The sequence below is a fragment of the Melopsittacus undulatus genome, chromosome 4 (assembly GCF_012275295.1).
Source record: "Melopsittacus undulatus isolate bMelUnd1 chromosome 4, bMelUnd1.mat.Z, whole genome shotgun sequence".
Taxonomy (NCBI): domain Eukaryota; kingdom Metazoa; phylum Chordata; class Aves; order Psittaciformes; family Psittaculidae; genus Melopsittacus; species Melopsittacus undulatus.
The window spans coordinates 15,175,573-15,187,744 of NC_047530.1; the positions used below are offsets into that span (position 1 = coordinate 15,175,573).

General features: G+C 40.3%; 1 protein-coding gene across 3 annotated transcripts in view; it reads left to right on the forward strand.

The window, feature by feature from the left end:
• DDHD1 (DDHD domain containing 1) overlaps positions 1-12,172 on the forward strand; it is a 77,092-nt gene that overhangs the window by 32,233 nt on the left and 32,687 nt on the right. For all 3 annotated transcript variants that reach the window (XM_034062546.1, XM_034062547.1, XM_034062548.1), the window contains 2 exons: positions 3,572-3,700; positions 5,456-5,603. In XM_034062546.1, the coding sequence (XP_033918437.1) occupies positions 3,572-3,700; positions 5,456-5,603 (277 nt within the window). The remainder of the gene's footprint in view (positions 1-3,571; positions 3,701-5,455; positions 5,604-12,172) is intronic.

Here is a 12,172-nt window from a genome sequence, read left to right on the forward strand (position 1 = left end):
TCTTACATAAGGATGGAGTAAGCACAATGATATTCATCAAGTGGGATGTCACTCATATTTTGAAGGGATATTTTTGCTCACCAGGAAGGCATGGAACTTAGGATGATAGCTTTTTCTTTATTAGGGGGTTTCTGTTCCACTGGTGGACATTACATCCAGGGGTCTGAGGATGAACAGACATCTCAGATATAGTTTATTTACATATATATAAAGGGGAGACAAAATCTCACTCCACTTTAGTAAGAGGGCGGTCAGCTTGTGGAATGGGTGCATTGATCCCCAGGCAGACTTTTTAAAAGGTGCATCCCCTGGGATTTCAAAGCAGAATGCCAAGATGGAGCACCTAGCTTTGTTTTGACCGAGGTGACTCTTGTTAACTTTTAAAGGAATATGTCTCCTCCTGGTTGGTGAGATAGACACCCTGGAAGCATTATCCAGACTTCTGCAAAATACTGCACTCGAGTGCATGGTGCCTTTGCAGGCACTGTTTTTCAGGGCTTAAGTGTCTCTACTGCTGGTTTGGACTTTGCTCTAGGGTGTACACATGGATAGGAACTCTACAGCAAAGCAGTGAGTGTGTTGGTAAACAAAATTTACAAAGAATTGCAAAATAAAAACTGTGTAAAAATTGCAAAGTTTATAGTCTTACTGGCAAATCGGTAGGTTAAAAAGTTAGAACATGTTTTTAATTCTGAATGCTGAGTAGAAAGAAGTGTGTGTAGTCCCAAGTGCTGTAAAAGTACATATCAGAGCTTGACTGCAACATGTTTGTTAACAACATATCTCAAGTAAGTTTCAAGAGACAAGAGTCTATTGAAGATTACTGGCCATATCATGTAGTGCTTGCGTTAACGGCAAACTAAATTTTTCAAGTTCCCTTTTGATAGCATTACTAAATATGCAGAGAAGTAGTGTTGGATATTTCTTTTGCAGTTTCTTAGTGCTTGCATGTCTTGTAGTTGATTTTGATGTGCCCTTCAACATGTTTGATGAACACCATAAAAATTAGAAATTTGTTCTTCCCAAGTGATAATAACTCATGCAGGTTAGGGAAAACCTACTTCTTTCTATATATTCTTTCCAGTAGAGAAGCTGGACTTGATTCCAGAAGAGTTTGAGGATGGCTTCTCCCCAAGCTGCTGTTCTTCCAGTGGTGATAAGCAACTCAGTCATAGGCCTCTCCGTCTCTTCCTCTGTGTGCTTTGGACATTGAGCACAACACTCGCCAACCTTCCAGCCCTCCTCTGTCAGCTTCCCCAAGAACATACTGCAAGAGGGATTTTACAGAATGCAGGTGGAACAGCTCTTAATGACCTGCATAAAAAGTCTACATTGATCATGGAGTTGAGGATGGAGGAGATTTCAAGAGCATGTGCAAGGAGGTCCCCTTGCCTTTGCCACTTGACTGTGTGCCTCTCTCAGGACATCACAGTCTCTGTTGCATTGTCTCCCTAGTCTAAAAGAGGAAGTTTTGCTGGTAGTTTGCTTTCCTTCTCCAGTTCCAAATTGAGATTTCTGGCCATGGACTCAGGTCTGCACCCGCAGGGATGTTTACGAGTTCTCAGCTTCTTGCTCTAGCCTGTTGTTACCCTAAGCTGACACATCTGCTCTTCAAAGAGTAACTTACTTTGTTCTCTCTTCTTGCACGGTCAGTGTAAACCAGCAATGTAGTCCTGGTTATTTTCTGTGAATCAGTTCCTTACTAGAGCAGAAGCGGTAATCCCTTTCTAATGCTCTGGTTTCTTACAGACTTCATTTAGTTTTTCATCAGACTATGCGAGGGCTGTCTGCCTTGGCAGAGAAACAAAAAATACAGGAGAAAGGTTACAACTTTTACCTTAATGTGTCTGGTTTGTGCTATGTCAGAGTTAAAATATGATCTAATCATGGCTTAGGCTTTCTCAGAATGTTTTCAGATGAGTTTTCAGATTCATTTGAGTGGCTTCAGGTAGGGGACAGGTTGGAGCTGTTACTGGGGGTGGAGACAAACACCAACAAAAAAAAAATCCTTGCAAACCAAAACAAGCCCTGTAGGTGTTTTCTGTGACTTTGGACTTTTGACAGTTAACTAATACTTTTTTTTGGTTATGGGGCTGTTGCTGTTGTCAGCTCTCCAAACGTTGTGTATCCCACATTAGATGAGACCTAAGCAACAGATTTTCAAATGTAGATGAAATCCAAATTACTTTGCTCTGCTCATTCAGGCTCCAAGCCTTAGATGAGAGATTCTGATTTGCATTATAACATGGCCATTGTGCTTAGTTCTGACAAACAGGCAGTGTGTCATGAGGTTGGTCCCAGAATTCAATCAGTTCCAAACCTGGAAAACAGAGTAACTGCACAAAAAACCAGCAGAGCTCTTAGTGCTTTTTGAAAGAGCTAGATTCTGTTCTGTGCTAGAAATTATTCATTCAGAAGCTTTCTCATTGAACTGCATTTCCAGCTTCTGGATATTTCTGAAAGGAAAGAGATGCAATGAAGCCTTCTAGTAATGGAGCCTTGAAAGCCTCTGTGTTACAGCAGAATACATTCACAACCAGGGATCTTACTGTACAGATGGAGGAGAGACAAGACAGGAGTGAAATTGCTCTTTTTCTAGTGATGAGAGTACATTTGTGTCCTGGGTTCAGCAGCAGCAGTAATTTTTTCTCCTTCTTAGTAGCTGGTGCGCTGCTGTGTTTTTGACTTTCAGCCTGCGAACACTGCTGATAACAGTGATGTTTTTAGTTACTGCTCCAGTGTTTAGACTGACCAAGGATTTTGTGAGTCTCATGCTCTGCCAGGGAGGAGGGGAAGCCAGGAGGAAGCAGAGACAGGACACCTGACCCAAGCTAGCCAAAGAGGTATTCCATACCACAGCACGTCATGCCCAGGATGTAACTGAGAGTTACCCAGAAGGGCTAGTGCACTGCAGGGTTGGACTAGGTATTGGTTGGTGCTCGGTTGGGTGGGGTGAGTTATTGGTCAGCGGGTGGTGAGTGGTTGTATTCTCTTCCCTTGTTATTTCCCTTATCATTATTATTATTGGTAGCAGCAGTAGTGGTTTGTGTTATACCTTAGTTACTGGACTGTTCTTATCTCAGTCCATGGGAGTTGCATTCTTTTTGATTCTCCTCTCTGTCTCTCTGGGAGTGGGGGGGGCAAAAGGGGGAGGGGGGAGAGAGGGACTGCATGGCTAACTTGATGACAGGGTTTAAACCACGACAATGTGGCAGCCACCTGGTCATCTCAGCTGGCTGCAGTATTTCAGGATGTGTTGTCCTGCCCCCCTTGGTTTTTATTTTCAGCTAAGGGAATATTTTGGAAACCTACCATCCCAAGATGAGGGTAGGAGGAGAATTGATCTGAAATGTCCTCAGAGGTGGTCTCCAAACTGCTGCTTGTCCTGGTCAGATTAATCCTAAATGTAAAAACTTTTAAAGGTAAGAAGTAGTACAGATTTAGGTATAATGGAGTGCCAGATTTTAGCCTGTATGTAAATTACACAGTTCTCTCTCTCTCTTTCTCTGTTTGAAGAGGCATTTTTTCCCTCTTACTCATCTAAATTAACTGTTGTTCCTTTTTGCTGCAGCTATTCATAGTCTGAAGTTGAGTCGCAACCATGTGGACTGGCACAGTGTGGATGAAGTGTATCTTTACAGTGATGCGACAACATCTAAAATTGCAAGAAGTGTTACACAAAAGCTGGGGATTTCCAAAGGTAATGTTTTTCAGTGTTCGTAAAGAATACTGTAAATACCAGCATTTTAAATTTGTTAGTGGAACACTAAGGGGAGATTGCAGGTTTGAAGTTTTAATATGTCACTTAGCCCACTTTGACCATTGCATTTTTTAGAGTAAATTAAGGTCCTTAGGTTGGTGTACATAATTGCAACTAGATGTGAATCGGCTATGACTTACTTTTGTTACATATTTTATTATTATTTTGGATGCAGCAGTTAACACTACGTAATAAATATATGAAAATATTACAGTGGCAGAGTCTAGCAGCTACAATGTAAGAATTACAGACTCCTTTGCAACCTTAACTTTGCAGCCTGTGTACTTGCATAATATGATGCATTCCTTAAATACATGTTCATACTGTCCCCTCACCATCTCTTGTAGTTTTATCCATTCATTAAACAGACATATGAACTTAGAGGAGGGGTGAAGCATTTAGACAGAAATTGTTTCAAGTAGGGATCCAAGCTCATTTAAGCTCAAAACCAGCAGTCATAAATCCAGCAAGGCTGAAATGGTTGGAAGAGAGGATGGTCTCTCTCAAGCAAAAGTTAGATTATTGCCAACCTTGAAAATTGGAACTCATTCTCTCAGTTGTGGTGCTTCTGTGCACTGCTGGAAAACTACGAAAACAAGAACATACACATTTATCTTTTTCCTTGGTCTCTGAAGAAACAAGATCAGGTAATAGGTTTGCCTTTAATCTCCATGTCTCTGGCCTGTGATTAATGCCTTCTTACACCACAGGGCTCTTGGGTGGATAATTAATTAAATGTTTGCCAAAGCTTAATATAATTCAGTGCTTCAGTTCCAAAAGTAGTCTGTGTCCAAAACACAATTTAGATACTGTGTAATAAATAATAAGTAAGATCTGACCTAAATCATTTGAAGGGAAAAATATCAAATAAAAGCCCACTTGATGAACAAAACCTGTCCTGTGTAAAAATTGCCTTTAGCATTTCTATAGTGTTTTCTTCCTTTTTAAAACCAAAAGAAGTTGGTTTCAATTTTTGTGGAGGGAAATGATGCTGCCTTCTTCTCTGTGACCATCTGAAGGGGTTGCTGGCCTCTTGTGCAGGTTATGCAGGGCTGCGATCCTCTGTATGGGTTTGTCACTAGACGGGGATGAAGACACGCTGTGCCAGTGGGTTTCTCAAGCCATTGGTGTAATAGTGAGAGAAAACCCATGTTTGCCCTGGGTAACTGATTTTTGGATTGGCCACTGGACTGGAGAATGAGTGGGGAAATTTGAGGTTGGATCAGCTTGAAATAAGATACAGCTTTTCCCCATAAAAATGAAAAAAAAAATATAAAGCTTTTCAACCAGCTCTCTTAAGTGGGTCAGAGAGAATGACAGTGTTTATCAGGTTCTGGGGCAGATAATTTCCATGATTCCTTCCATGCTGTAGGAGTAAGGTAGAAATACAAGGAAGTTTAATGACTGGGACACAAAGAAGAAGGGTATGGTGTTGTAAAAGTGGATGGACAGCTATTTTCTAAAAAGTGTTTTTTAAGAATACTTCTGGAATTAGTTACTTTTACAGCAGGAATGTCCTAGTAATACACTGACTGATACAATTAATATCATCTAGTTGCAGATATTTATAAATACATGCTATTCCTTTATGTATAAATTTGTTTTCAAAATACTTTAATGTGTTGGTCTGAGAAAAGTCAAGCTTTTGTCAACTTCATAGAATGTAACTGATCTAGGATAATGTTTTTTCTACAGCTTTAAGTAGTGGGACAAGGCTACATAGAGGCTATGTAGAAGAAGCTACATTAGAAGACAAGCCACCACAGATTAGTCACATTGTGTTTGTTGTGCATGGTATTGGGCAGAAAATGGACCAAGGAAGGATCATCAAAAATACAGCTATGTGAGTGCTTTGTAGTATTTGCAATACCCATCTAGCCTGGTTATAAGGCTGACATTAACAAATGACAGCAGACCCTTTGGTTTAAGCTGTATCTTTTCGTGTTTCCTTGTGCTCCTCTTCCCCTGAGTCTTTATATTGTGGGTACGCTACTTTCTATGTGAATTTGGATGAATGGACTTAGTGAGAGTAGCTGCAAGCAAGAAGAGCAAAGATCTATTCTGTTTTTATGACCAACACTTGCAGCTTTACAAGGGCATGTAATGACAGGGCAAGGGGGAATGTCTTTAAAGTGACAGAGGGAAGATTTACATTAGGTACTAGGAAGAAGTTCTTCCTCACCTTGTGAGGGTCCTGAGGCACTGGCGCAGGGTGCCCAGAGAAGCTGTGGTTGCCACATGCCTGGCAGCATTCAAGGTCAGGTTGGAAGTGGTTTGGAGCAACCTGGTCTAGTGGAAGGTGTCCTTGCTCATGGCACGGGGTTGGAAGTGGATGATCTTGAGGGTTCCTTCCAACCCAAACCATTCTATGTTTCAAGATTCTGTGCCTTATAGGGGACTAGCCTGTGAATTTCTAACACCATTGACTTTGCAGACAGAGCAGGGAGCAATTTTTCATTTGATCAAAATCAAGGGGAATCTCCATTGTTCTGGCTAGTTGTCAGAATAGCAGGCAAGAGAAGCGTATACTGGCAGGAGAAGGGAAACAGGGAGCTAGCGGGAATGTTGGCTGTCAACTGGACAGTTCCTTCATGCTGTTGGAAGCTATTGCTGAGACTGTTCATGGAGTTCTGTGCATAGATACCAGTTGAAAACTAAAGTGTGACTGAAAGCTTACTGAATGTGTATTTTGAAGACTAGTTTGCAAATGGCTTGTAATTTGACATTTGAGGTAATTCCAAAGGCCAGTTAGGAACTAGATAATCTTAAGTTCCTTTCCAAACCTAAGTATTCTATGAATGCGGAGAGAACTCCTGAGCTACTGAGACTGCTGCACCTGGAAAGATTTTTGAGTATTAGATGCAGTTGTAAAGTCATGATGAGTAAAGTGATGATGACAATGTTAATTACAGATCTGTATTGTGCAAATATTTTAGTATGTGTTTCCCACGTAGTTCTATGTTCCGTGAAAATTGACAGGAATAGTGACATACCAGTGACTCCTGTGAACATGTATGTAGAACTGGGATTACTGATTTCTTCTTAAGAGTTTTGTAAACCTCCCTTTAAATCCAGAATGGCAATGTATGTCAGTGCTAATGTGTCATTGCTGTTGTGTGTACCATCATGTCAGCAGGCTCTTGTCTTCTTTCAGCTCGTTCTTCTGCTCTAGTGTCCTCTGGTGTGGTAGAGCATAACTCTTGATTTCACTGCTGTGTCATTTGTCATCTCAAAGCAGCTGCCTGCTACTCCACACTCCCCTTGTTCTAGCACTTACCTGCTCTTTTATTTGTGTTGTTTAAGAGCAAGCAATCAAACCAAAGAGAAGAGGATCCACAGCTCTTGATAAAAAGCTGGTTAGTCACCAAAATAAATATAAAAATTTAATTTATTTTTTTAGGATGCAATTACTTTGGAAGGGCAGAGACCCTAAGTTGCTGGTTTAACAGCAAAAAAAAAATAAAACTCCCATCTTGGAACCATTAAGGTTTTCTATTTTTTCTTTTTCCCTGCCTCATTTTCTGTTGAACATACATACAGGGGTTGTACGGGTGGTCTAACTTCAGCTCAGGACACAGTGCATAGGTGTTCATGCCATAAGAAGTCCTGCTTTAATTGGCAGCCCATTATGTGAATTTTTTTTATCTACAAAGGAAGCAAGACTTTTTATGCTTCAGTAGATCTTGCTCATATTCTCAGGAAATACCAGTCAGTATTGCATAGCCTTTTTATGTGCTAATTGTTGGTATAAATTGTGTATTCTTGTACAAAATCTGCAAATTAAAAAAAGTTGGTGTTTGGGTTGGATTTTTATTTCCTTTTAGTAGCTTTAAACTTACCAGTAAGGAACATCCCATATGTTGTAGGAAGAGATTTCAGAAGAAATGCCTGCCAAGCCAGCACAATGGCAGCTCTCACAAGCCGTACTAGAACTTTCTCTTAGTACCTTCATCCGTGATGTATGTGTGTATTTTTTTTATTTTTTCTTTTTCTTTTTTTTTTTTTGCATTAGGGAGACAGGAAGTCAGACGTTGCCTTTTGAAAAATCGTAAGCTCGATAAGGACAAATATTTTTGGACTGCTCCCATGTTAAAGCAGCAGCTAAAGATTTCAGTGCGTTTTTTTTTCCTTTTAAATGCACATTCTTTAATTTGAAACATGTAGTTGCAGCCATGCCAAATCTGATAACTTAAGCCATACATCTGCCCATCAGTGTCACCACTCCTTCCCTCACCAATATATGGGTACCACCGAGTAACAGATGTAGCAGGCATTATTATCCCTCAGAGCTCATCCTTGCCTTGGGTTGCATGCAGCTGTGAAGGACGTGGCTGTCACTTGTGATGCACAGTTATAATGTGTCCTGGTGTGGGAATCTTGTGGTAGGTGTGCTCCTTATGGTAGGTGTGCTCCTTAGAAGTTGCTTTTGGTTTAGGCCCCAGGACATCTGACAGGAGACATTCCCTGCAGAGAGCCACCAGTCCTCTCAGTGGATGCTGAGACATGGATTTATATGACACTTTTCATCCAAGGTTTTTAAACTGCAATGTGTTATAATTTGGTGGAAAGCAAGCAAACTTTTACCTAAGAAACATGTCCTGAAAGCAGGTATTAGAGAGGTGGGGGTCGGTCTCTTCACTTAAGTAATAAGCGACCGGACAAGAGGATATGGCCTTAAGTTGTGCCAGGAATGGTTGAGGCTAGATACTAGAAAAAATGTCTTCACCAAAAGAGTTGCCAAGCATGGAACAGGCTGTCATGGGAAGTGGTGGAATCACCGTCCTGGAGGTATTCAAAAGACATATAGACATGGTGCTGGGTTAATGGTTGGACTCAATCTTAAAGTTCTTTTCCAACCTAAATGATGCTATGATCCTGTTTTGAGTACAATTTGCTTGAGTTTTATATGGTAGAGAGAGATGCAGTCTGGGTGAAATACAAGACCTGATGGAGAATGGTGGAAAAAGGAAAGGATGGCCCCAGAGAAAAAAAGGAAGAAATAAAAAAAGAAAGTGTGTGATTCTCTGGGGAGAGAACAGAGATAGGGCTGGTCAGGCAAGGCAAGCTCCGTGACACGTTGCACTTTTTGGTATGGTGCTTGGAGGGACTCCGGGGTCCGCAGAAGAGAATGGTTCAGGTGCCTTCCACTTCTACAATTCACAAAAAAAAAAAAATCTCTTGTGCATTTTGTCTTTGTCACATATATTTATTGATGCTTCTTCATGGGTTCATCCTAGCTTGGAATAAAACTTTTGTATTTAGCTAAACCTGTGTGAGTGCAACACTTCAGTTCATAGCACAAAAACATAGCCTCACTTGAACAAGTGGTCCCAAAAGAAATAAAAGGAAAAAGAAGTGCAAAACCACAGTTTATGATGCAGATGTTGAATACTCTGCCTGTTAGCCAGACCAGTAAGAGACCCAAACAGAGCTCATTTGATAGGCTCTGTCCTCATGTTACCAGCTGGAGAAGAAATTGGTGCAGCTCATGTGATGTTTCTGTATCATTAGGCAGATCCTGGTGATTATAGAGGTGAAAACAGAACTCTCTTTCTAGGGTGATTTGAAATTATATGTGCTAATTTCATTAAGTAATGGAGTTCAATCTAATTAATGTGGCTAGATGCTGTGGTTGCAGGATGTCCTTTAAGTACATAAATGGAAAAGAAGCATTTTATCGATGCTTGAATGAACAGGTCCTTGGTAGATGTGACATAATTCTGTTTTTCCACAGTGTACTTAAACACATTTATTATCTAAATGTAGACCAGCAGCTGGTACAGCAAGCTGTTCCTGTCAGTGCTGATATTAACTGCAGAACTTGTCTGGGAAGAGACAGTACCTGCTCCAGGCTGGAACAGTGATTCAGCCAACCTAACGTGAACAGAATAATGCACTGTGAGCTGCTTTGGTAGTATAAGAGTGATTATTTAAGGATGAAAATAGCATATTCTGTATTTCTGTATAAGATATTATGGCATAAAATGCTTAATTGGAGGGGGGTTGTTTGCTGTCAGGTGCAATATTCTGGCAATAGTAGGTTTCAGATAAGGTACAATGTTAACTTAAAAAAAAATAATTTTGGGATATCCTTTTATTGTACTCACTTTAATATTGTTATTTGGAATATTTTTTCACTGAAATACGATGTCTGATTTTGTTGAACTTGTGCTTCTGGATTGAGAGGGTAGGGGTTGTCCTAATACATTTAAAATAGAATTTAGGAATGTTACTATCCATGTCTCAAATCTCCTTTAAAAAATCCTGTTGTTTTACCTGGCTTATGTAAAGATCAGACCCTCTAAATTTCATTAGCTCCTGTGCTACGAAAATTGAATGGAGTAGCTGCTCTGTGTATTTCTATAGAAGCTTTAATGTTGTGACACTTCTTGGCTGCTCTTACCCTAAAATCGGCATCTGTCTGCCTCTGTCCAAATTTTCTATTTTGATTCAAAAATTGTATTTGCCTGTGCTGCTGCTCGTAGCACAGCACTTGCTGTGTGCAAAAGCAATGTCACTTTGGCATTCCGTAATCACCAGTTACATTTTTATTGCAAGTCCCATTAGAAAGCATTTTAATTATGGATTATCATTATAATAATTACCTCAGAATAGCTATTTTGGTAAATTTCCAGTGGTGTAGAAGCCCTTACAGAGTGCAGAGCCTCTCAGAGGCCTTTCAGTGCATTAAATACGTGCTGCTGGAATCAAGATTCTCTGTAAAATTTTTCCTATAATTTTTAGCTTTTCAGATACTTTGTAGCTTTGCCTATTTTCCATTTAAATGCTTGCGTTGCATTAAATACATATTACATGCTTGCTTTCCATCCTTAAGTGCTGGTGATATTTCTGAAATTAAGTATGCAAATGGTAAAAATTGTCTTACAGGTTTCAACTTGAGCTTGCTGTGCAAGCTAAATGAAAAGTTCAGCTCAAGAGGTAAAAGGTGATAGTTAGGTCATTAATTGCTTTCATAAGAGCTTGTTTTGTGTAGATTTATTAATTATCTAACATGCCTGCACATTGAAGGGAAGCTGTAACAGCCTGTTTAGAACTTAGATGTATCTATAGATCTGTTCTTGTTCCCATTCTTCCTCCAGCCCTCATTTCTGCCCAGTGCTGCCCTTTTACTGCCCACACCAGCACAATTGTCTGTGTGGCCCCATTGTAAACTGAATCACTGCCGTTTGTCTGAAAAACTGGAACCCCATCTGGAAGATGCAAGTGAGTGGTGAGGAGGCAGGGGATGACAGAAGTGACAGGGAATGCCTGATCTGCTTTATGGCAAAGCCAACATCTCCATGAAGGGCAAGCCTGCCTGTTGTTTGGAAAGCAGTGCTGAGGAGGGAGGCCCTCACACTTGGAGCACCTGGATTTCCACAGGGATCTTGTAATCAACTAAGCAAGCAGCTTGCGTTCTTTTGATCCTGCTGAGTCCGATTATTCTTGAAAACAAAGTGTGAATCACCATCATGCTACTTTGTTTGCACCCTAGAACTTCCATCTTTCTTCCAAAATAAAATGAGCCTGCATATATCATAGAGCAGCAATCTTAATGTATCTGGTCTGAGAGCAGATGAATCCTTGAAGAACAGTGGCAGAAGATGACTTGTGTCTTGCAGTTGGTCTTTGAAATCCACCTTGAGTAAGACTTGAGTTGGCATTTCTTCAATGCAGCTAAGCTTTTGGAAACAGCCCCCCTTCCATTTCCTCTGGCTTGAACAGATCTCAATTTTTGTTACTCATGTCTGCTACTCTCACTTTGACTTACTAAATTTAGCTCGTCAGGCCTGAGTTTCCTCAATAACTCCTGGTATTATTTCCTCAAAGAGGCAGCGAGTGCTGCCCTCCATATGAGGGAACCCCAGAGTAGTGAAAGCAGCTGAGGAATGCTTTAGTGCATAATTTACCAGTTTTGTGAGCAAATCCAGGAATGGATCTACACAGTTTTGCAGGTAGTAGTGAGAGCTGAGGGTTGTTTTTCCTGTGGGGACATCCCGTTGCCCTATCTCTTAACTTGAGAGTTCAGAGCAAGAAGTTGACAGGTCTAACGCTTTTAAAATTAAAGACCATTCCCTTTTGCTTAGCTGTGGATCGTCTGACTGAAAAGAGTCTGTAAAGGTAACTTGGAATGAGTGACGTTTTTGAGCCTTCAGGCATTTTGCTTTGTTACCAGCTATCAAGGTCATTTTATAACATTTGCGAACTGGCTGAAGCTAGCTTGGTTTGTAGCTCCCCAGTTTTTAGTGTAATATTTGTGAATGATAGACAAGAGTAAAATTAGTAGCATAAGATTAAAAAACTCCAAAGCAATAATCCTAAATATGTTAACTTATCTCCAGAATATATTTCCTTAAGCAAGGATGTGTATATATGAAAATAGGGTTTATTATTTATTATTCTAATTGGAGA